This window comes from Sceloporus occidentalis, unplaced genomic scaffold (assembly GCF_023333645.1).
Source record: "Sceloporus occidentalis isolate IW3139 unplaced genomic scaffold, rSceOcc1.0.p SCAF_2, whole genome shotgun sequence".
Taxonomy (NCBI): domain Eukaryota; kingdom Metazoa; phylum Chordata; class Lepidosauria; order Squamata; family Phrynosomatidae; genus Sceloporus; species Sceloporus occidentalis.
The window spans coordinates 172,216,057-172,242,858 of record NW_028316982.1 but is presented as its reverse complement, the minus strand read 5'-3'; the positions used below and the strand labels follow the sequence as shown (position 1 = coordinate 172,242,858).

At 39.5% G+C, this 26,802-nt stretch overlaps 2 protein-coding genes across 4 annotated transcripts in view; one reads left to right on the top strand and one right to left on the bottom strand.

Annotated features, from left to right (window-relative positions):
- Window positions 1-26,802, top strand: part of LOC149319334 (gamma-aminobutyric acid receptor subunit beta-3) — a 290,532-nt gene that overhangs the window by 29,630 nt on the left and 234,100 nt on the right. The gene's annotated exons all lie outside the window — the stretch shown is intronic.
- The window catches only part of LOC149319335 (gamma-aminobutyric acid receptor subunit alpha-5), a 144,302-nt gene that overhangs the window by 43,037 nt on the left and 74,463 nt on the right, over window positions 1-26,802 (bottom strand). For all 3 annotated transcript variants that reach the window (XM_089511496.1, XM_089511494.1, XM_089511495.1), the window contains exon 6: window positions 18,913-18,995. In XM_089511496.1, coding sequence (XP_089367622.1) covers window positions 18,913-18,995 — 83 coding nt within the window. The remainder of the gene's footprint in view (window positions 1-18,912; window positions 18,996-26,802) is intronic.

The window sequence follows — 26,802 nt, the reverse complement described above, 5'->3', positions numbered from 1 at the left end:
TCTAAAATGGCCCAAAGATGTCTAAAAATATAGCACCATTGCCTCCACATCCACATGTGAGGACTGGGGAAGAATTTGGAGGCATGCATAGTTGTATGTATAACTGCATGCAAAACACCAATATGATGTAAGTGGTTTGAGCACTGGACTATGATTCTGGACAGCATGCTTCAAATCCCTGCTCAGCCATGGAAACCCACTGGATGATCTTAGGCAAGTCACACTCTCTCAGGTGTTTATCACACTGAGGGTTTTGCAGCTCTGATCCGAAGCCACTGCGGGTCCAACAATGCAAATTCACATGATAATATGATGTATTACCACACATGATTGCTTTCTATGGGGGGTCGTTCCAAGCACATCCACAGTGAATCCGAAGTGACTCCTCATTTTGGTGAATTCGGTAACAAGAAAATTCACAAAAATTGCTTCTAAGCTCACTTCAATTTCACTCCGAATTGGTCTGGTGTGGAATGCAACTTTGCTTCTGTCCTGGTACATCCCCCCCAAAAAAACCCTCCAAGGTCCCACATTTACCATGATGCTGCGCTGAAATTTTGCCCCGTTTGCTTCTGGTGCTCGGAAGGGTAGATTTAGATGTAGATGACAGAGATGGAGGGAATGAAACAGGAAGATGGGGGGAGAGATGGGAGCAACGGAGGGGGACATCGGAGGCTGGGAGGAGCAACCAACTCAAACTCCCAGAATTCCATAGCCTCGAGCCAAGGACCCCACAACAAACTCCAGTTCCAAGAATTCCATAGCACTGAGCCAGGATAGTTAAAGTGGAGTCAAACTGGATTATTTCCCCAGTGCAAATGCAACCTAAGAGAAGGCGACTGTTACAAAGGGAAGGAAAACATGGAGAATAATAAAAAATGTTTTAAAAATAATAATAATAATAATAATAATAATAATAATAATAATGTTATTAGTTTGTTGAGGCACCAGATCTCTCTGGCAGAGAAGGCTCAATGTCTCACGAGACTACAGTTCCCAGAGTTCCATAGCACTGAGCCAGTACAGTTAAAGTGGAGTTAAACTCCAGTGCGGATGCAACCTAAGAAAAGGCAACTGTTACAAAGGGAGGGAGAGTGGATTGGATTCAGGGAGGTGGTATTTTAGGGAACATGGAGAATAAGGGAAACTGGATCATTTCTGCACTCCTCCAAAATGGATCTCTTTCAGATCCAGCGAATTTACTTCCAAGTAAACCTGTAGCTTCTACACTGATTATTTTGCAGTGAAAGAATTTTTAATAATAATAATAATAATAATAATTCCTTAATAATAATAATAAATGGATGGGGGCTCTGACACAGAGGATAGATATAGATGTGGCTGAAATAGATGAGGAGAATGACAGGAGGATAGATGTAGATGTAGCTGAAATAGATGAGGAGAATGACAGTAGGATAGATGTAGATGTGGCTGAAATGGATGGGGGCTCTGACATGGAGGACCCGTCTGGATTTGGCTGCCAGGGATGGGAAAATAGAAGAAGAAACGTGAAGCCATCATTCACATGAGTCTAGCAGTCACGTGAAACTGGAACCATGAAGTGGCTCCATTCTTCACCCTGGAAGTGCAAAGGTTCACGATGCGTTCAGAGCCCCACTGAGCATCCACAAGGGTCCCAATTTGAATCACTGAATCTGCATGGTATGTACCAGTGTGATAATTTAATGTACACTTACTCTGCTTTGCCTCAGGAATCACCACAATTTCGTTCTTCACGTGTGATTATTCATCACGTGAATTGCCTTGGATTCAAATTGACTCTGCTTCTCCTTCAATTCAAATTGGCCCTGGATTTGAGTTCCAGTCTCACATGTGATAAGGCCCTCAATCTCAGAGAAAAACAAAGAGAAACCCCCTCTGAACAAATCTTGCCAAGAAAATCCTGTGATAGGGTCACCTTAAGGTTGCCATAAGTCAGAAACAACTTGATATTAAGCGATTAATAAACAAAATTTAAAAATATATATCAAGAGCAAAATATTTCATCTTCACTTGTGAAAGATGAAACTAGGCTTCATACTAAGTGGCAGGTCAGAACATTATATTATCAGGATTCTTAGTGGATGTTGGGATTATCCTCCAAGTTGAGTCCATGTGGTGCTTTTAGTCTATAAATCCAAAACTTCTCCCCTTTGTCCAAATTGTGTGAAGGGCATGACAACTCAGTGCCAAACAGGGACAAATCAGGAAGACTCTGATGCTCCAAGGTGAAATGCCTGGCCACTGGTTGCTCTAGCTTCCTGGTTAGAATATCAGATGTGTGGTTCCTAAAGCATGTTTGTGATTGTTTTGCCCACATACAGCAAAAGATATTGTGCTTGCCTGCAGTCAATCACAAAAATATGATTGCAGAACTGGCAGGCGATGTGTTGTTTAATGGAGTAGGTCCTGTCAGTTGCTCTGCTCCTAAAAGTGACATCGGCTTAAGATATTTACAGGTGATGCAACATTTTGAATCAGAAGGGTGTGATCCTGGATTGCTGACTGGTGCTTTCAGGAGACCTTTTACCAGCAGTGCTGTTGGTATAGATATAGATATAGATTGTGTGGGTGTGCTGAAGGGTATAGGCTTCCAAGATCCCCTGAGGCGAATGTGGGCCACTCATCTCCTGACAGTTGCCAACTACAAGCTATAGCCTCAGGTAAATCTGATCCTGTTGGATGGGCTGATTTGTGGATTGTGCTGTCTGGCATGAAGTCATCTCTGCTAAAACTCTTCCAAACTCTTGCAAGTCCTAGGAAAAACCCAAGATTTCTTGTGACTTTATTTCTTGATATTGCAGTGCAGAAAAATCTATGCTTTATCAAGGAAGCTATGCTTTATCAAGGAAGTTGTGCCACCATTACCTTGACCTGCAAACATCTACCACCTGTTCAGGTGCTGGGCTGGTGGTCTTTCAATCAATGTTACATTATTAATGCTTCCAGTTCTATCTTCTGCTTTCCATCTCACTAAAGCAAACCATAATTCAGCCCCTCTGAAATTCTTTTCATTCCAGAACTGTAAGTCTAATAGTATTGATTCTAATTACAGATACATCTCAATGAAGGTTCTGGACTTTGGTTAATAAGAGACCTTTGTTTAACAGGATTTTTTATTATTATCAAAGGATTCCAGACTTTTAATTAATTGGAAAGTGACTGAAACCCTCAAGGAGGACACATTCAAACAGAAACCAGGGCAAGATAAGAACCTTTTTGTAGTCCCCCCTCTCCGCCAGAAAGAGCCACAACTGTATTTCTGGGGGTGAAAGGAAGGGCAACTTGGAACAGCTTGGTTTCTATGTGAGTGTACCTAAAATTTAAAGGGATTTTGACTCAGATGGCAAAACATCCTATTGGTAAAGTTTTCACATCCAACGAAGGCCTGGCAAACAGCCCTCTCTTTTGAACCTGCTCTGTTACTGATGCGGTAAACCTTTAAATAGTATTCTGCCATTTCTCACTCTGTATTTCACATTGAACATTAATATGCATTATAGCTATGATATTATCATTATTTTCATGCCAGTCAGGTAAGTATAAATAGGAAAACAGCTAGTTATGGAGTTGTGTTGTTTTGTTTTTTTAAAACCATCCAGCAAGTCATGGTCAACCACATGGGCCCTAGGATTTGGAAAAGTTACTTTCTTTCACTACAGCTCACAGAATCCTCAAGGTAGCATGGCCAGTTTTAATTCCCCAAAGTGTCTTTCTAAATCAGGAGATGTGTGTTTAAACCTTCCTCCAGCACCCACACTCCATGATATCATTGCATTTGACCCAATGATTGTTTAATGGCCAAGAAGTTCAAAGAATGTTGAAATGTTCAGGAGTCTACAGCTAGAAAGCAATAAGAGTGAATATCACCTTGGCTCCAACACTGGTAGAATATTAAATCTCAAAATAGGATCTAATGTAGAACTAGCACTCACATACGTATCCCAAGACAGTGGTACACAGGATGTCAGTGTCAGAATAATCACTTACTACCATCACATCTAAAACTGCTTACTGTACTTATGAAGCCAAAGGGATTATTTATCCATGTCCAAGTATATTACTCTTTTTTATTATTGAGGAGGGACTTTTTAAGCAATGCCAGGTTAGAGAATTAACAAGATGAAAGGAGGTGCAAGCTTTCAAGTTATACAGAAATCATCATCAGGATGGGTGAACATCTCCAATAAATAATACCCACTCTACAAGAGAAAATATAACGACCACTTTAAAACATAAAAAATAATACCCACTGTTTTTCAAATATTGCTTAATTTTTCAGACTGACAAAGCAACAGGTATAAATGAATGGGATCATGTATCATAGTTATAAATGCACAACCTGTACTTGTCAGGGATGATGGGAGTTGTAGCTCTTCACCTCTGGCTCGAACTCACCACCTTGTTGCGCACCGACGCTGACCAGTTTTGGCCAGTGGATAAAGCTTTGCTCTAAAGCAGCAGAGTTACAGAGAATAGGCTGAAGACCCTGACAAACTCTCCAAGCCTTCTCACTCTTGCTTCCACAGAAGTCTTCCCACTTCTTCAGGATCCAGCTGGCTCTTGTATCTTCACTCAAGACACCAGACAACTCAGTAGTCTTATATAAAAGATCTACTTTATTCTACTATATACAGCTCCAAACTATCCAACACAACAATACTCCTCACTACTACTACCCAACTACTACCCACAAAATACATTGGGATTCATAGTCATTATTATAGTCCTTGGATCATACCACCCACTCTTGTCAGTTTCCACCCAGTGGGCGTGTACATCCATTCTCATTGGCTCTCTTGTTTCTACCCAGAATTGTTGATTTCATCATCTCAGCCTTGGCCACTTAACAATTTTCAGGTGTGTTCAATTAACTACTTTACATTTCTGTCCTTGGCATTCAGGACTTGTTAATTACATTACCATGTACACCTGTGTGGCTTCTGATTTGCTTCTGCTGAGTCACCCTGACTCTCACATACAAGTTTTATTTCAATCACTGTATGTCCCATGTTGCTTTTTTTCCTTAACAGTACTTACACATTTGTCACAGGTATGTATTCATGGTTTAGGGAGCTATATAGGGACCAAGAAAGTCCTCCAATATAATAATAATAATAATAATAATAATAATAATAATAATAATAATAATAATTTTATTTGTATACCGCCCTTCCTATGATCAGGGCGGTGAACAACACATTACAATTACATACAACCATATACAATAAAAACAAACTATTAAAAAGCTAAAACCCCAACAACCAGCTACCATTGCTGTCAGAAAGGGGGAGACTAACTGGAGCCTATCTCAGGGAATGCCAAACGGAACAGGAAGGTTTTTAATTCCTTCCTGAATTGGGCCAGGGAGGTGGCCGAGCGGAGCTCTATGGGCAGTGTGTTCCAGAGGGTCGGGGCGATGATGGTATATGCCCTCCTTGTTGTGGAGGCTAATCTAGCCCCAGGGACCCTCAGTAGTTGCTGCCCAGATGTTCTGAGTGTGCGGGGTGGAATGTATGGGGAGAGGCGGTCCTCAAGGTATCCTGGGCCCAAGCCATGTAGGGCTTTATAGGTTATAACCAACACCTTGTATTGTGCCTGGAAGCGAATGGGCAGCCAATGCAGATCTTTAAGTACAGGTGTAATATGACTGGCCCTGGAAGTACCAGTGACCTGGCTGCCATATTCTGTACCATCTGTAGCTTCCGGGTGTGGTACAAGGGTTGCCCCATGTAGAGCGCATTGCAGAAATATCCACTTACTAGACAGGAGCTGATGCAATTGATGGGGGTCTTCCTCCCTGTTGCTCAGGAAGCGGATGGCTGCACACACACCCTTGCACCAGCGATCTCCAGTGTGGGAGAAATGCAACTAGGACCTATTTTTCTGCCTGTTGCAATGAACACTCATCAATCACAGTGGCTGCTGTCCAGTAAATGGAGATTAGGGAGGTTATTCTGGAATTCAGTGCATAGCACCATAACTGCAGTGCTTAAGGTTATACAGGATTCTGGCCTATATTCCTGATCATTTTTTGTCCAGAAGATGGTGTCCAAATTATGGACTTTGGAAGATCAATTGCAAAGCGAACTTGTTAAAATTTGTCCTGCTGGAGATTAGAAAACACTTTAGATGAGCATACAGAAAATTGAAAATCTTCAATCAATTCCTGTACAAGTTTTACACTGTCAAATCGGTAGCACACATTAGCAAATCCATCTTTGAGTGAGGGGAATGCAATATCATCAACACCATACAAAATATGATTTAAGAGCCAAGTCAATTTTCTGTGTGTGGGGACGGGGGGGGGGGGGGGAGTAACTCTTTTGTCTGCATTAGACATTTGCTTAACATACCCAAGAAGTCAGGCAAACTCCTCATTCTGATATTACTTTGGTGGCATGACCTTGAAGGGAAGTTAATTAACCTTTTTCTGCTCCAAATAGTTTGTTTGTACAAAATCAAAATCTTATTTACCTGCTTCTGTTGGGCTGCTAGAATGCTTGACTCCCTCACTGAAGAGTGTCAGTGGAAGAGCCAAAGTTTGTTGTTAACTGCCTCCGAATTGGACTTGACTAATGGTGACCCTGTTGAGGAGACTTCTCCAAGACTCCCTGTCAAATGCTCTGCTCAATTCAGCAAACTCATGCTTGTGTCCTCCCTAATTGAGTCCAGCCATCTGGTAACTGCTCTTCCTCTCTTTCTTCTACCTTCAACCTTTCCAAGAATTATTGCCTTTTTTTAAAAAATTTTTTATTATTAAAAAGGCAAAACAAATACATATTTACACAAATAAACATTACAAACAGTTACCTCGATGTACATCAAACAAAACAAAAAACAAATAGAAAGAAGATACATACAAACAAACATTTCATTCTTACTTATTGACAAGGATACACAAGAGGAGAACCTACCTAAGATTATACTCACCCTTTTACCTTCTAATCCTCAATTATCATACCTTTCTTAATCTTCCTTCTTAACTTCCCTGCCAACTCTTCCTCAACCATCCTAACTTCTTATACTCTACCTACTCTAACCCTCTACACTTACTTCTTCTTACACGCTACTGTCTCCTTAAATTCCCCTTCTCTTCCTCTTGGCTGCTCTTCGGTCAGTTTAATTCCACCATTCACAGTCTTACATACATATATACATACAGACAAAAATGACTTCCTTTCACCAGTATTTGTTCTATTATTGGCTGATCTGCCTTTCTTAAAATACAATGGTATAACAACCTAGATCCACTTACCCTAATTTAAAAAATAACTAATGTACTCTTTAGGTCTCAGTATTCTAAATGTCTATATCTGTAAACAAAAAACTTACTTATACAAGTATCTCATACAAAGCATGTAGCAATAGTGCCCCATTTAGATTTCAAAAATTAAAAAAATCCTTCCCAATCTTCTTTAATCTTATCTTTAGGTTTGTCATTCATGATTTGAGTCAATCTATCCATTTGTATTCCTTCGTAGATTTTGTAAATCCAGTCTTCAACTGTCGGATTTGTCTGACTTTTCCAGTGCTGCGCATAACATATCCTTGCCATAACTACCAAATAATACAACATTTTTTCCTCTCTCCCTTTTATATCCTCTTCGAATATTCCTAACAAGAAACATTCTGGTTTATGTTTAATTACTCTACCCATGATCAGATTAATTTGGTCATTAATGACTTTCCAGTATTCTTTAGCAAATTTACACGTCCACCAGCAGTGGTAAAAGGTCCCTACCTCCTTCTTGCATTTCCAGCATTTGTTATTTGAATTTTTGGACATTTTCACCGTCTTAACAGGAGTTAGGTACCATCGGAAAAACATTTTATAAAAGTTTTCCCAAAGATTCTGAGAGACCGTAAATTTGAAATTGTTCTTCCATGTTTTTTCCCATTGATTCAGATTTATAGGATGCCCAATATTATTAGCCCATACAATCATCTGCTGTTTCACAACTTCTTCTTCCAAATTCCAGCTTAGCAGAAATTTATAAATTTTTCCAGTCACTTTATCAGTATTACCCACTAAGCTTTGTATTAATTCAGACTTATCCCAAGAAGAGGCAAACCCATAAATCTTACCATCCTCACGGAATCTTTCTTGAAGTTGCTTATAAGCGAACCAATTAATGTTCCACCCCTCTTTATTCAGTTGATCCTTAGATTTCATACTAATTTCGGATTTTCCTTTTTCAATAATGTCTCTATATCTAAACCAGTCCCCTTCTTTTAGCATCTCTTTTCTGTAGAAGGCTTCTTGTGGAGAAGTCCAGTCTGGTATTGGACCAGATTGAATTATTGCCTTTTTTAATGAGTCGTGCCTTCTCATGATGTGGCCACAGTACAACAACCTTACTTGGCTTGTAGGGGTATTTCAGGTCTGATCTATCCAAGAACCCATTTGTTTGTCTTTTTGGCTGTCCACAGCATACTCAGCACTCTTCTCCAACACAACATCTCAAATGAGTTGATTTTCTTCTAATCCACTTTCTTCACTGTCCAACTCTCATAACCATACATAGTAATTGGCTTGCACAATTCTAACTTTAGTGCTCAGTTGTATAACTTTACTCTTTAGTATCTTCTCTAGCTCTTTTATGGCTGTGTTCCCCATTCCTAGTCTTCTCTGTTAAAATGGAAGGAATTAAACCTACTGCTACTAAATATTCCATGCAAAGTGGGGTACCAAAATTTTGAAGAGAACTTTGTAACTGTTAAGTTTCCATGACAGCAACAGCAAAAGCAGTGCTGCTGGAGTGTGTGTGTGTGTGTGTGTGTGTGTGTGTGTGTGTGTGTGTGTGTGTGTGTAAAGCAGTAAACTTTGAATTACAGAGAAATTTTCATTAAAAAGGATGCAAAAATAGCTAATTCATTAGGGAAAGATTAAGAACAATAAAAGGTAAATATCTGTTCACATGTTCAATAAAATAGAGAATTTATTTTATTTATTATTGGTTTTTATCAATTCTATCGATACCATAGACCATGGTATCCTTCTGGAACGCCTGAGAGAGTTAGGAATCGGGGACACTCCTTTGCAGTAGTTCCGGTCCTATCTCTTGGGTAGGTTCCAGATGGTGTCGCTTGGGGACAGTTGTTCGGCCAAGAGGGAGCTCAAATCAGGTGTCCCTCAAGGCGTGATACTGTCTCCAATGCTATTCAACATTTACATGAAGCCGCTGGGTGAGATCATCCAGAGACATGGGGCGGGGTGTTATCAGTACTCTGATGACACCCAAATTTGCTTCTCCATATCTTGGACTGCTTCAGTGACCAAGGATGGCATCTCCCCTCTGAATGACAATCTGAGGTCAGTAATGGATTGGATGAGGGAAAACAGACTTAAACTGAATCCAAATAAAACAGAGGTACTATGGTTCTATAGGCAATCCTAATCCAGGAATGGTGATAAGCTCTCCAGTCCTGGATGGGGTCACACTTCCCCTAAAGGACTGTGTTCGTAGCTTGGGGGTACTCCTGGACTCGTTGCTTCAGCTGTCATCTCAGGTGGATGCAACAGCCAGGAGTGCCTGTTATCAGCTTCAGCTGAAACGCCAGCTACGACCCTTCCTGGAACGGGAAAACCTAGAAATTCACTGGTAACCTCTCGTCTCGATTTCTGTAATGCGCTCTACACAGGGCAACCCTCATGCCACGTTCAGAAGCTGCAACTGGTCCAAAATATGGCAGCCAGATTGGTTACAGGGAGTTCGAAATTTGATCCTATTACACCTATTATAAAATCCCTACACTGGCTGCCTATTAGCTTCCGGGCACAGTATAAGGTGTTGGTCATTACCTATAAAGCCCTGCATGGCTTGGGTCCAGCTTACCTGAGGGAACGCCTCCTCCCATACAATCCTTCCTGCACTCTCAGGTCCTCTGGGAAGAATCTCTTGCAGTCTAAGCAAACCAGACTGGTAACAACTTCCCAGAGGACGTTTTCTGTTGCCACTCCAAAAATCTGGAATGACCTGCTAGAGGAGATCTGCCATATAACATCTTTGGAGGCCTTTAGGAAGCCAATAAAAATGGATCTCTTCCAGCAGGCATTCCCAAATTGATCTCCTCGGAATGTTCACTCTCCAGTTGGGAATTGTCATTTTTAATGGTATTTTAAGGTGGGAGGGAGATAGGGAATTGGATTTTATGTTTTCCTATGCTTTTACTTGTGGTTTGTTGTGTTTTATTTTTTATTGTTCTTATGTTTGTTGTTACCTGCCTCGGTCCAATACAGGGAGAGGCAGGATACAAATTATTATTATTATTATTATTATTATTATTATTATTATTATTATTATGCCTGGCACTAATATTGCAACAACTGTTTAGTGCCATGCTGCTTGTCCCTGGCTATTTATTACAGGGAGAATACCATTTCTTCCTCTCATAATTTTTCAGAACCCAAGCCAGAGAGCTGGTAGGGCACTGTGCCATGGCTGCTTTAGCTGTGGATTTCTTACATTTTAAAAGGCAGGACTGGATTTTCTCTGGGCTTCCTTCAACATCAAAATTTATGTGATTCCTTGAATGGTGGTGATTCAGAACAGACAAGAGGAAGTCCTTTTTCTCACACAGCAAAGTTAAAGGGTGGAATCCACATAAGATGTAATGACAGTTGCCAACTTGGATGTCTTTAAATGGGGATTAGTCAAATTCACAGAGCATATGGCTATCAATGGCTGTCATGAGGTCTAGTACATCACCTCCCCCAAGATAAGCAGGCTCATGAATGCCAGCTGCTGGAAAACAGTATCAGGAGAATACTGTTGTCTTTACGTCCTTCTTGCACGCATCCACTTTGGACTAGCAGTTGCCCACTGTGACAAATAATACCAGAAAGAGGGTACATCTCACTTATTATTACTAATCAGACCTTGGAAAAGTTACTTTTAAAATAGATAAACCTCCAGATTCCCCAACTGCATACACAATAGCTACACTGGCTAAGAGATTCTAAGAGGTGTGAACTTTTGTAGGCTATGTCATTGGTCAAGATGTTGGTTTGATAATATAAAAAATACTCATAATAATTCACTGGGTGACCTTTCGGCCTCAGAGAATGGCAATGGTGAACCTTCCTCTGAAGAAACTTTCTAAGAAAACCCATGATAGTATCACCTTAGCATTGCCATATGTCAGAAATGACTTGAAGGCACACAACAACAGCAACAACAAATAATTATTCCTATTACATTTTATAAAAAAGTGTATTGTGCTCATAAGTTACACATTGGTTCATTTTGTACACCGTCTTACTAATTTTGTCCACTAAGTTTCCATCTAGTCTTCCTACTGTATTTCACAACTTGTGTTGCCTTCCTGTTGTTGGTCTACTCACCCATGGTCTGGTTTGCCTCCACCTTGTCACAACAGCCTGACTGTATAATTTACTTCCACAGCATCTACACACAACATTTCTCACCAAAAATAGAATCATAGAATCAGAGATTCATAGAGTTGGTAGAGATCACAAGGGCCATCCAGTCCAACCCCCTGCTATGCAAGAACTAAGAATCAAAGAACCCCTTGGTCATCCAGCCTCTGTTTAAAGATCTCTGAAGAAGGAGACTCCACTACACTCCAAAGGATTGTGTTCCATTGTCAAACAGCTCTTATTGTCAGGAAGTTTCTATCAATGTTTAGGAGGAATCTCTTTTCCTGTAATTTTCATCCATTGCTTCATATCCTATTCTCTGGAGGAGCAGGAAACAAGCTTACTCCATCTTCAATGTGACACCCCTTCAAATATTTAAACAGGGTTATCATATCACCTCTTCTCCAGGCTAAACATACCCAGATCTACCCAGATCCCTAAATCTCTTTTCATAAGGCATGGTTTCCAGACCCTTCACCATTTTGGTAGCCCTCGTCTGGACACGGTTCAAATAGTCAACATCCTTTTTGAATTGTGGTGCTCAGAACTGGACACAGTATTCCAGGTGAGGCCTGACCAAAGCAGAATAGAATGACACTATTACTTCCTTTGATTTAGACACTATACTTCTATTGATGCAGCCTAGAATCACATTGGCCATTTTAGCTGCTGCATCACACTATTGACTCGTGTTCAACGTGTGGTCTACTAGGGCTCCTAGGTCCCTTTCACATGTAGTTTTGTTAAGCCAGGTATCCCTCATCCTATATCTACGCATTTCATTTTTTTCTACCTAAGTGCAGTACCTTATATTTCTCACTGTTGAAATTCATTTGTTAATTTTGGCCCAGCTTTCTAGTCTATTCAGGTCATTTTGAATTTTGATCCTGTCCTCTGGGTTATTAGCTACTCTTTCTAATTTACTGTCATCCACAAACTGAATAAGCATGCCCCCTATTTTTTCATCCAAGTCATTGATAAAGATGTTGAATAGCACTGGGCCTAGGACAGAACGCTGTGGCACCACATTAGTTGCTTCTCTCCAGGATATAAAGGAGCCATTGCTGAGCACCCTTTGGGTTCGTCCGGTCAACCAATTACAAATCCACCCAACAGTTACATTGTCTAGCCCACATTTTATTATATTTGTTTGCAAGAATATCATGGGGAACCTTGTCAAAGGCCTTACTGAAATTAAGATATACTATGTCTACAACATTCCCTTCATCTATGAAGCTGGTAATTTTATCAAAAAAAGAGATCAGATTTGTCTGGCATGACCTGTTTCTCTGAAACCCATGTTGATTTTTTGTGATTATGGAATTGCCTTCTAGATGTTTGCAGACTCTCAGTTTAATGATCTGCTTTAGAATCTTTCCTGGTATTGATGTCAGATTAACTGGGCAATAATTGTTGGGATCCTCTTTCCCCCCCCATTTTGAAGATGGGGACAACATGTGAAATTTGACACGCTTGATATTTTATAATTCGCAAAATAATTCAGTTTGGTGGAGTGCACTAGTGCTCTCCAACAGAGTATTTTGTTGAACTGGTATACAAAGACTATTGCTGTGTAGTGTAGATGAACTTCATCTCTGTAACACATCCACCTATGTGTGAGCTAGGGATGGGGTAAGCCTCAGTGTCTCCTCTTATCAAGCAAACAGGTTTGATAAAAAAACTTCTTTTTTCTAGCACTCATAATATTCTTGTGTGCAAAATGGTACAAAGTCTAGACACAGTGGGAAATATTTGAAAGATAAACCACAGGCTCTGAAAATGAAACAAATTATTAGGCTACAGACTGAATACAACAGTTGATGAGAGTTAGAGGGCCACTGAGCACATGAGTAATGTTACTGTCACCTTTGATTTTTCTTGACAAACTGAAAGCTCCTTATGAGCTCAAATCCACCGCACTACATGCTTTCAAAACAACCCGTTCTGCATCTGAACAGATGCCAAGACACCCTGCCTGGGGACAAAAAGATGTCAATCTGGTGTCCAGGAAGATGGAGACTGGGAGTTCTGCCTTTAAAAAGCACACACACATGCATTTTCAAGATCACATGGTGGACTCTCCCTCTGATCCACAGAACAATGAAGAAGATGAGATGTTGGTTGACCAGAGAGGCTGGAGACAGATTAAAATTTTCCCACCTCTTGCAGCCCAAGCCAACACAGCAGCACACATGATATTTGTACAGAGTTGCCTTTCTGCATTCACTGAGGATTCGGACTGTTAACAGCATATAGTTTAATGATATTTTTAAACTTTTTATCTGTTATGTTTTTAAGCCATTTTTCTTTTAATTGGGGTAAGCTACCCAGTGGCATAACAACATCAGCAGCAGCAGCAGAAGCAGCTGCAACAACAAATAGGATTCCAATTCATAGGGATTGGCTATCCATGTTTGTCAGGCTTCCGTTTTTTATGTATGGGCCAAAATGTTAGAGCACAGTCAGGAGATCATAGGACACTCATGGAAGGACAACTGCAGTGAAGGACCCGCTCTGACCTCATGCTATGTTCATTCCATGGAGTAATAAAAGCTTGAGATTGTTTAGGCATGGGTAGTACTCAGAGCCTGAAAATAACTAGTTGTAAACAACACATCATGTTTAATTCATTTCCCTCAATAATGAAGGCAAACTCTAATTATCTTATAATTATAATGTAATAATGGATAATAATATCCACCCTATGATGTAACTATAACTATTTTAAATTACTTTAATTACTTATGAGGGTGGCTTCACTATTTAAGTGTTCGTTGGGCCACAAGTCAGAAGCTGGTAGCATTCCACCCTTCCTCCTCATTGTCATTCTGATTTTTAAAGTAGCTGCTTAGTTACTTCTCACTAACAAGAATATTAGAGTTACCTTGTAAAAATTGTAACCATTATGGTAACTACTGAGTGGATTGAACCATTAATTGTAACTAATTTTTTTAAGTAATTCAACTCTGTTGCTACTTCTCAGTCCAAACAGCAGGTGTAGAATGTACACCTTTAGATTTGGAAGGGGACGGTATAAGTTTTGGCTGGCACGCGTATCTGGTATATGATAAAACCCAACAAAACAAAAGCTTTTTGAATCATTGTATCAGAAAACCTCTAATGAGAATTTGGAATAGATGTAAGATAAGAATTCTACCAAAAAGATGGGTTGGTGGGTCTCCCTCCATGAGGCCTTTTATAGAAAAGAAATGATTAAAGACACAAAATGGTATAATTATAGAGACATTTTGGAAGTAAAAATGATAATTGGGTGATAAAGTCAAGAGAGAAATTAAATTAAGAAGGCTGGGATTGTACTTGGTTCACACACAGATAAATGTATGAAAGATTTAAAATAGATTTGAAATCATATGGATTCGAATTGAAGGGAGAAGAATCTGAATTGGGGAAGATTTTATCTAAAGAAGAGAACAATTTGATTGGCAAATTTTACCAGATCTTGTTGAAATATGACACAGAAGAGCAAATTGTTAAACATCAGATGATTAAATGGGCAAAAAATATTGGTCACCCTATCCTAATGTCCTAATGGGAAAAAGTTTGGAAGAATGGATTTAGGTATACAGTTTCTCAAACTCTGTGAGAAAACTATTATAAAATGTTCTATCGGTGGTATCTCTCACCTGATAAGATCTCAAAGATTTATAAAATGAGAAGTAACATGTGTTGGAAGTGCAAAAAAGAAATAGGTCCTTTTTACCACTGTTGGTGGACTTGTAAATAGGCAAAACAATACTGTTTAATGATAAATAATCTTATTGGTGAAATTTTAAAAATTAAACTACATCTAAAACCAGTATTCTATTTAATTTGGATATTTGTTGATGAAATTAGTTCCAAACAAGAAAAAGTTGTATTTTACATAATATCTCTCGCTCGGATGTGTTTTGCTAAAAAATGGAAATGAAAAGATATTCCGTCAAAAGAAGATTGGATGGTGAAATTATATGATGGAATAGAAATGGATAAATTAACGCAGGTGTTAAGAAATAAAACCAAGGAACAATTCACAGAAGAATGAGGTTAAGTAATTAAATTTTCAGAAGTGAATTGGGGTAAATTAGTGACTACTAATTTAAATTAAATTAAAAGGAAATTGGACCCACTATTTAATATAGAGATAAGAAAGTAAAAAAAAACCATAAATCAGACAAATATTGGTAGGAAGGAAGTCAATTTGTAAGAATGAGTTTGAAAGAAGATGTGAAGAATAAGAAGATAATGAAGTGAGTATGAATAAGGAAGATTTATATCAGAAGAGTAGACTAGGGATTTGGAAGGAAGAATAGAAAGAAAGAAAAAAGGGGTATAGTAAGTGTAGAAGGTTTGAGAAGGTAGAAGAAAGCATGTGTAGGGTTGTATAAGATAAGATAAGAATGGACCAAATAAATGGTCAGGGTGGAAAATCAGAGATGTGGAAGATCGATGAAAGATAAAGAAAGAGAGGAAGGTAGTAGTAAGTGTTATTGAAAGAATTTGGTAAGGTTTAAGTAGATGGTATAGATAGGTGGGTTAAGTAAGACGGATCGGTAAGATATGGGATTCTATGAGGGAAATTAAGAATGTGGCTCTATTTATAATATTTCATCACTCTTCTGATTTGATATGTATAAAAGGGAAAGTGTGACAGCGTGTGGAAGTGTAATATTTATGTGTGTGTGTGTGTGTGTGTGTGTAGTAACTGCTCTTTAGCAGTAAAAGCAGGGGACCTGCAGTTTTCTCCATCCTCTCCTCAGGGACGTAGCCAAGGAGGGGGATCTTGGGGTCTGGACCCCCCCCCTTCCAATAGAAAAATGAATGGTGTGTGCTGCTGCGCCGCTGCACCCAAGCCCCATTATAATGGTGGCACTTAGTCTGGACCACCCACCCCCCTTCCTAAAATCCTGGCTACGTTCCTGCTCTCCTTCTCTGGTGCTCTTACCTTCCCTGTTCTCTTTGCCTACTGTAGAAAATAAACTTCCTTATTTTGCCACATATCATGCACAATCTAAAGCTAAGTGCAGTAATATCCAAAATCCACAAAACAGTGAAATCTTTATTAGAACAACTAAAACGCACAAAATACATGTAGTAAGCTTTCAAAGCGCCACTAATTTTTGCATCAGGCAACAATGTTAAACACCATACAGAGGAATTTGTTTTTTTGAAAAATAATGATGTTAGTCACAGGCCTGCATTTTCTTTAAAATATTGTTGAGGTGTTGTTCTGTGTTGAGACAGTATGGAAGGATATTTTTAATGTTCTCTTCCTAACAAAGGGGGGCTGTGACCTCACAAAGGATGGAGACATCTTGGATCTCAGAAGAAATATCTTTTTTATTGCTAATGAAATTCAAATTTTCTCTCCTGGACTTTGGAATTCTTTGTTCTGAGTGCCACATGCCCAGAAGGCGGACTGCTTGCAGAGAATGTTCCTCCACTGAACAACATACCAACAACATCTTGACAAAATGCAGCCCTGTGGCTAACATCTTAATTTTTTATTTTTTCCCCTGTATGATTTTTATCACTTTTGCCTGATGAAGAAGCCAGTGAAATTTGGAAAGCCTGGATGATATATTTTGTGTATTTTGGTTGGTCAATTAAAGGTATCACTGTTTTGTGGATTTTGGATGTTATTGTACAGTCAGCCCTCCTCATAGGTGGGCTTGCCTTCCGTGGGCTTGCCTTCCATGGCTTTGAGCTTACACGGAAGGCAAGCCCCATTAGAAGTAATGAGGTGGTGATATGATTTCAATGTCCAAAAATGACAGAACTTTACAACAATATGAAGAAAAATGGGAAAGAGTATCCAAACTATGGGAAGATAAAAGTAATGGTCAATATAATGGAAGCTGAAATAATTTTCTTTTGTCTTTGCTCGGGTTTCTGTTAGTGTGTGTGCTGTGTGTGTGTGTGTGTGTGTGTGTGTGTATTTCAATAAAGGATAAAAAAGAAGTAATGAAGTGCATACCTGTGCCGTGAGTCCCGCACACTGCTGCATCATGCACCTAATTATTTCCTATGGGGCTTCAGCACATGCTCTTTTCTCCATATGTGGGGGAGTCCGGAATGGATCCCCAATGTATAGGGACAGCGGACTGTACTTTGTTATATGGCCAACCTAGCTGCTCCTGAATATGTTTCCCAAATAAGGCTAGGTGACGAGATGAGTAGATTGGTAGATTTTTTGCACCACTTTTTATTGCTGCTGTGGTTACTGCTATTCATGGGGCTATGCATTTTTGCCACACTGCAGTTTGGCAATGGGTGTTGTTTCATTTATCTGCACCCATCATTATAAATGCTGCTGAATGAGAAAAGCCAGTTATGTCCCCAATATGATGAACTCTGGATTAGTATGACCCATACTCCTCCCCATTCCCAATCCTTTCGATTTTGATTGGGATTATATTATACCAGGAATTCAATTTGCAATTGTGTTCCTGAGAAAAATGGGTATACTTCTGGGGTTTTGGAGGGAATATACTATAAAAGCTTCTGTCCGTACTGAAAAGCTACGCACATTTCTCAGAACATTACATAATGGTACACATGTAAGTACCGTACAAACATAATTTGGTGCTTAATGGAATTATCATTTTCACACAGATATGAAATCCCCAGGCCACATATGCCCAGCCACTCATCAACAAGCCGCTCTGCTTTCTGCTTCTAAAGGATAAGTCAGGCACATCGCGGATCTCACATTAAGAAATAAGATGCATCCCAAATACCAATTCTCACATTGATAAGGTGCAAGGAGAAGAAAGCAACATGCATGTCATCTTGGTAATACTAATGACAGCCCACTAATCTCTTTTTATAGCCCCAGCAAAACCTCCCAAATGACACTGCACATGACCCTTGGATGTCACTGCTTGTGGCTCACAGCACAACAACTGTTAATCTGGTTCATTTTTGATGAAGTAGATTTACCCCTCTGGCTGCTAGCTACAAAGTCATCAAAGCATAACATGTGAGTGTGATTTGCTGCTGGTGTGATTGCTATTGGGAGTATAGGGAAAAGCCATAGTATCCTGAGAACAGTGGCCTGGGTAAATTAATTTCCAGACTCCATCACTTTCCAATGGGTTCATTCATAATTTGGTTCTATCCTGTTCCCACGCTAATCCGTTTTTTTTAAATCAACATTAACATCTTTATTGTAAGACACATTTGTAAAGGCATTTCAATACATTTTTGAGCCAAAAACTCCACTGCAACATATGAAAAAGTATGACACACAATAGATAGGAATGCTTCAATTGGGACATAAGTCCAGGAGCTGCAGATCAAATCAGTTTGCAGAAATGTTTCCAAAGATCAAATTCTTCAAGGATGATTATGCCTGAGCAAGAAAAAGGTATGACTCCTGTGGTACACTGAATGTAGAAATATCAGGAATGTACATAGCAAATGAAGAGTGATATATAATTCTTCATACTTAATTCAGCTACCCTTACTGAACACAAACATCTTATAAACATCTTATTCTTAGATTTTGCTCAAAGGAATGAAACACTTACAGCTCCCAAATTTTAATGGACAGGCATGTGCATCCATGGGAAAGTCTTCTAGCTGCATCGGGCATTCAGCAGAGATGGTTAACCTGGCAGAAAGAAATAGAAACAAAATCTTTATATTTTATACAGAAATATCTTTCAACCACACAAACAATACCTATGTGTGTGTGTGTGTTTCAATCTTGGTAATTCAATTATTTCTAGGTTACCAACAAAATATTTCATAATTCATTGATTTTTTCCCATTCAGCATAATTTAACCACTTCTTTACTATCACTGGTCAGTATTCTACATCAGCTACTGTTAAGGATGTCAGCACGCAAAGGACTCTCATAGCATCTTGAGACCAATTGAGCGAAAGCTGTTGTAGCATAAGCTTTCACAGACTTGGGAATACAGTGACTGTAGACTTACACATCTAAAGAGTGTAGACTTGCACTACACTATTACAGCACTATTATTCCATTTTAACTGCTATGGCTGCCTCTGGTGGAAAACAAGAATTTGCAGTTTAGGGAAGGGCATTTAGAATTCCCAGCCAATTGCTGTTCGGCCTCACTAAACTATAAAACTTAAAATTCCACAGAAAGGCAGCTGTAGCTGTTAAAGAGGAATAATAGTGCTATAACAGTGTAGTGTGATGCTGGGATGGCGAGAAAGCCATGAGGGGCAAGTGAGGATGGTAGAGGCCACTGCCACTGCCCACCAGCAGCCCCACCCATCAGGTGTCACCAAGCCTAGTGATACCACTGTATTGAGCATCATGGGGAGAGCAAAATCCATTATGCCTGCCATCGGAGCATGGATGAAGGATGTTTTTGTCAGGTTGGGGATAGACCGGGATATAGGATACTGGCCTTAGTGTGTAATTAATTAATTCTAAAGAAATATGCCTAGCAAAAAGTGGGCAGCTTGTTCTTTTTATGCTTTAGTTCAAATCCCTTCATTTGGCAAAGCACTGGTCCCAGTACTCCTCAGGATCCCTTCCTAGTCTCTTACTTGGTGAAGTCAGTTCCACTTCAAAGTTAAGGTACCCTTGATGACAATGACACCAGATTTCACAAACTTGCATCATGAAGTGTCAAGTTCAGTTGAACTCCCATAAAGAGACTTTTACTATCATACCACATCTCCTGAAAGACATTCATTTTAAATGTTCAGATTGCTAGGAGTCAGGCTAGAGGCACTGGGGGATGTTCATGGACAAGGAAATCAGTAATTGTTGCACAACCATCCCCTAATGAAATCTGATACCAATGTAGTACTGTCAGGCTAAAAGAAGTTACTTCTCCTGCTCCTTGAATCAGATGAAAGTGCAACACAATGAGTGACAGCATTCCTGGTGATATATCCAATGATATGAAACATAATTTCAGGGAATTCCCTACCCACCCAGTCATCCATATAATGTGTCATTGAGTGAAATTACTTTTTGTTGCTGATCCAGCTAAATGTGACCTACGGCCATGTTAGTAGACCTGAACCAAATGGCTAACTTTTTGCAGCAATCTTCTTAGTGACTATGGAACCTGAGTTTTCTCCAAATCTAATTTCACACTTGTAAATCCTGTTTATTATTAACTGATGGAAGGACAGTACACAGGCCCTGGTCAATATGAGGAGGTCACTAGAATAACCCCATCCTTGGTAAATGATCCCTTCTTGGTCATAATTTATAATGTGAATCTCCACAGTAATAATGAGACTTTTCACAACTCCAGCAATGCCACATGGAAATGTAGAACACAGAGAAGGATGCTCCAAGGAGTGGAAATCCACATTAGAAGTCAATATAGACCTGCCTTTCCTAACATGGTTCCCCCCAGATGTTTAAGGTTATGTTTTCCATCATCCCTGAGCAATGACTGAGATAGCTAGTACTGAGTAGAGTCAGGGTAAGGATCATTTGTCATAGGAGAGTCTGTTCACATTGATATCCTTATGGTATCTGTAATATTTGCTATAGCCCCATCTCATAGTAATTTTGGCATAACAAATAGCTTGGCAAGTTGACAGGAAATGCTTTTAGGCTTTGATAACATGTGCACATCTGTTATAGATATACATAGTTTCCTAGATGTGTCTATTCTACTCTTGTGGCAGTGGGAATATGCCTTCAAGTTACCTGTCAACTTATGGTGACCCCACGAATTTCATAGGGTTTTGTTTGACAAGGAATACTTGGATGTGGTTTTGCCAGTTCCTTCTTCTGAAATATAGCACCTGGTATTCATTGGTCATCTCCCCTCCAATTACTAACCAGAGCTGAGTCAGCTTAACTTCCAAGATTGGACAGGACCTGGTGCCTTTATGGTATTTAGGCCACCCGTTGTACTCTCCTCTTTCCCTAATTCATGAATCCACTCAATGCAGGTCCAAAGAGATGAAATACAGCATCAAATCCTTCTCCTCCTAAAATTAACATGCATAATACTCAAAGACCAGTCAAGTTATTTTGGTACTTTGATGGTGGGACAGAACATCCTCAAAGCTCCTCTTCCACTCTCTGTCAGTGAAAAACAAAACTTCCTTAAATCAAAATTACTAAACTTTTATGATTCTCAGAAAGACTTGCCCAAAGTAACTATGGGCCTGAACTGACAGGCCAAAATAAAGCTGCTTTGAGTCACTTTGGAGGTATACTATTTAAATGATACATGCGTCCTAAGAAGCGGAAGTCATGCCAAAGCCACATTCCAGTCCTAAGGACTGGAATGCAGCGTTGGCACAGCTTCTGCCCTCTTAAGTTGTGTGTATCATTTAAACAGCATACCTCCAAAGTGACCCGAAGCAGCTTTATTTTGACCTGTCTGTTCAGGTCCTACCTTACCTTAATAGCAGGGTAAGGTGTAAGGGCCATCAATGGTAGGTGAATGGGTAATTCTATCTCTGAACTGCATAATCTAATATTAACAAAAAGGTGTATTTCTTCAGCCTTTTGGGGGGGAAAACACTTTCATGTGACAAAAACCAATCTGCAGAAATCTTTTTCTGAGCCTTCAGGCATAAAATTGCATTAATAATAAAAGAAAAAGAAAACGAATCCAAGAAAGAATTCTATATTCCCAATTAGAATCTGATATCTTTTGTCCAGTCTCCACAATACTGTTACAAGATGGGGCTATAATACATTGAAGATGGGAAAAAAAAGAGAGGGAGTAACCAGTTAGAGTGCCAAGCTACTAAAATATATTATACACATTTCCTTTTTTGCAATTCCTTTTTGCTTTCATATAATTTCAGTATTAGTGTAACTGAATGGACATTGATCTAAAGTGGGCCAGTGGCCTGTTTTGGTGTAAGACAGCTCTTGTCACCACAGGAAGAATCATTATGGCAGCATCACATCTCTCAGGAAATCAGCAACCATCTCCCAAACTCAGCCTTCTTCTCAAAATTACAGATATGTAGTTTTGATGCAGAGGCTGATCTTGATGGTTGGTGTTTATTTCTGTTCCCAGTATTTGAACAATTTTTTTTTCTGGCCAGCTTGCAATAGGGGCTGAGTTTGGGAGATGGTTGCTGGTGTCCTGAGAGTTACAATGCTCCCATTATGATTCTTCTTGTGGTGACACAGAGCTGCCATATACAAAAGCAGGCCACTGGACCATTTAGATCAATGTCAACACTGACTGGCAGCAGCTTTCCAGAATTTCAGGAAGGGGTCTTTTTTAACCTTGGCTGGAAGTAGGGAAAAACTGAATATAGTCCTGTTGGCATCATTAAACTAATGGTCCTTCCACATATCTCAGTTTTTCTTTATCTAAATATTAACAATGAAACAGATAAACCAGACATGGGAAAGTGGAAATCTCATCCTTCCAATCATGTATCACCTATAGAGAAATCAAGAGTGGGTAGTTTTCAGGTGTCCAACAACTATGTCCTCCTGAAGGATCTTTTTCTAGTTCTTTCATAGCTTCCCTCCCCATTATTAATCTTCTTCTGAATTCCTGGCTGCGGTCCATGTTCCGATCAGTGCTTGATCCCAGATATGAGAACTCTTTTACTATTTCTATTTCCTCATTGTCTAGTTTGAATCTGTGTTAGTTCTCTGTGGTCATTATTTCTGTAGGGTGATAGGATGCAGCCTTGTCTTACTCCTTTGCCAACTGAGAACCATTCTGTTTCTCCATGTCCTGTCCTGACAGTAGCCTCATTACTCATTAGGACTATCACATGTGTTGGGACTCCCATGTCTTTGAGGGCATTCCATAACCTTTCATAATGTATGCAGTCAAAGGCTTTGCTATAGTCTATAAAGCACATGCTGATTTTCTTTTGGAATTCTCTACTATGTTCCATTAGCCATCGTATATTTGCAATGTGATCTCTGGTGCCTCTTCCTTTCCTGAACCCTGCTTAGATCTCTGGGATTTCTCTCCCTATGTATGGTTGGAGCCTGTGTTGCAGAATTTTGAGCATGATTTTGCTTGCCTGGGAGATCAGTGCTATGGTCCTATAGTTGCTGCAGTCTCTTGTGTCTCCCTTTTTGTGGTTGGGGATGTATATTGATTGCTTCTAATCTATTGGCCATCATGTTGTTTTCCATATCTGTTTACATATGTTGGTTTGCACTAGAGTTGACTTGGTTAATGTAGATTGCAACAGTTCTATTGAAATATAATCTGTTTCTGGAGTCTTTTTTCTTTTCTTTTTTTTTGCCATTTCTTTTATAGTAGCTTCCATCTCAGTTTTTAAAATTTAGGGTTCATCATCATATAGTTCTTCATTCATTCAGTGTTGTCATCTCTTTTATATAATTCTTCTGTGTAGTGCTCCCATCATCTTTTTATTCCTTCCTGATCTTGAATTGTGGTATTTTTTTTGTCATAGAATGTCCCAGTCCTTGATTTGTCAAATCTTGTGGAATAGGTCTCTCATTCTTCCCTTTTTGTTGTTGTCTTCTTTTTCTCTACATTTGTTGTTGTAGTAATTTTCCTTATCTTTGCGCACTTGCTATTGGACTGTTGCATTCATGGTTCATAGTTTATTTCTATCTCCTTTTTCTTTTGCTTCTCTTCTTTCCTTTATTGCTTGTAGAATTTTACCTGTCATCCATGGTTTCTTCACTTTCCTTTTGTCTGTTGGAAGTGTCTTCTTTTATTATGTTCCTGACCAAAGCTCTTTTGGTTCATGATCTATTATTGTTAGTAATGCAATTTCCATGCTGTGGAAATGTTTTTAAATCATATTTTGGTATGATGACTGGTATTGTTCTCTTTTTGAGTTTTTCTTTTCTTTTTGAAATGAGTAGTTCATGATTTGTGCCACAATCAGCACCTGGTCTAGTCTTGGCCACCAGTATGGAGCTTTACCATCTTTGCATGTGGGAACTGCATGCAATTGATAATCCATGTTTTGCCCATCTCTGCCCTAAATAAATAGCTTAGGTATTACAATAAACAATTCCTTCCTGCCTGGCTTTCCCTGACTTCTCAAATAAAGGCACAAAGCAGGACTTAGCAGACTCTGTAAATCAGTACTCTGATAGTTCACAGAACCGCTGTGAACACTGTGACCTAATGACACATACCACAATTCCTAAAATTTATTATTGTCCCTTCTGCAAATTTCAGAAATATTACTTTTTTTGAGGCTAAAACTCCTAGAATCCCTTGGTCTACATGGGAGAGTCTTGGAATTCTAGTCCAAAAAAGTAACTTCTCCAAGTTCTGCCTTCACAGACCAGTCTACATCAGCTTTCCGTAACATAAGGTCCTAAGACTACACCTCTCATCAGCTCCAGACAGCATGGACAGTATTATATCTTAGAACATCTGGATAGGATCAGATTGTGAGAAGCTGTTGCATTTTGTCTATCAATGCAGAAAGCAGTATGTAGTTTTATACTGCAAAGATATCTTAAAATGTAATTTAAGTGTTTCATCTCTATAGAACTATTTCAAAGAGAATATAATCCAAAGGACAACATTTGGCTGACAAGTTTATAGATAATAATGTTTTACTGTCCAATTCCTGTAAATTGTCCTTGTCAGAAGGACAATACCTTTATTTAACCATATAGATGTTTTTGAAAAATGGAATGTTTTCATCAAATCAAAACTCAGATATTGAAGCAGTAGAGTAAAATAAAGAAATAACCCAGTTTTCCGCCACTGAAATCAATGGGACTTTTACAGCCCTTTATTTTCATTTGAAACTTGCATACTCTAGGATGCTTCCAAATATTCACAGTGAAATTATTAACTGATCACTCTCTATATACTTTTATAACCATGAAAGGAACACAGCAGGTAAAACATCGAGATGCAGCCAACCTGGTCTTTCATTTCTTTTTTATTCACTGTTTGATATTTTGTGTACTTGGAAGCTGTCCACTTTCCTCTAATCTCATTAAAAAATTCCCTGCTTTGCTCTTGGCCAGTGTTAAGTCCTTCTTAAACCTTAAGAGACTCCAGCCACATAAACCTTGCTGAGGATTTCTGTAGCGAAGCAAACGTCACCACTTGGGCTATATTTATCCTGACTCTGATTCTAGCTTTCCACCACCTGCATCTCCAGTTCCGTTTGATGATGTCCTGTTGGTGGCTCAGGAGGACAGCCTAGCAATGAACATTCAGAATTCAAAACCTTGAGCTACCATTCATTTCCTTCTCATCTCCACAATCTGTGCATATTTCCACACTTCCACAACATGCTCATTAGAACTTTGCAACCACAGAGCTGTGATGAGGCTTAATTACTGTGTCCATTTTCATGAAGTGCTTTCAAAATCACAAATGGTGGGAGCTCCAGAAGGGCAAAGTATTGTTCTTATTATTGTTAGCAGGTGTCCCCTTCAGCACAGTGGCTAATTAGCTGCTGCCATTACAGGGGACCTTCTCATTATATCTGCTGAGCCAAACCCAATCTCATCAGTGCAGAAGGCCTACACACACACACACACACACACACACACACACGATCCCAAAAACTGGTTTTCTGGGGGGGGGGGGAGGGAAGGTATACCACACACTGTAATTCTGCATTAACTGGTGTGGTTGCTATGTGACTTACAGGAATCACACTATCGAGGGCAGAATTATACAGAAATAGCAGAAGGAAAAACTACCTCCTTCTGAACTACACACCTGAGTTTACCCCCATGTGTTGATGTCTTCACAATGTGCATTTTCCCACTCTCTTCTCTTCATCTTTAGCTGCCTTTGGCTTTCATGACAAACACTGCCTCCTAGATTTCCCCCTTCAGTATACTGTTAAAACACTGCATGCAAAGGGATCTTATAGCACCTTTGAGACTAAATGAGAAAAACGTTACTACATAGACTTTTGTAGACTTGGTCTACTTCCTCAGATTTGGCAAAGTAGACCAAAGGCCAGCACAGACACTCGAAAAACTGGCTTTCCAGTGGCTTAAGGACATGGTGTTTAGACATCACATGCCCCAAGACGTCTTGAAGCTACCCAGTCAAACATGGTGATGGCTTCAAGACAACTTGTGGGCATGGCATTTAGATGCCACACACCCAGAAGCCACCCTGGAACTGCAGTGGGGTGCCTTAAACCCAGCCCAACCTCTTTGGGATGCATTCATGGCAGATTGGGGCCATGGCACGTACTTGCCACAGCCCCAAGGTGTCTTAGGTGGGTGGCTTCAAGCTGCCCCTTCATGCCCGTCTGTTCCACCCTTAAGTCTACAAAGTCTATGCTACAACTTCTTTTGTACAGTTAAAAGTGCTACAAGACCCTTTGCATACTGATATTCCAGACTAACATGGCTAGGTCTCTGTTAAAAGACTGTGAGTCTTGCTTTACACCTGGCTATTACGCCTAAATCAAAATATACTACAAAAGCATAAAAAGCAAAATGATAAAAGCAAATGTACTAAATCAGATAATGTTCTTTGGAGTACTGGAAAATGTTCTGG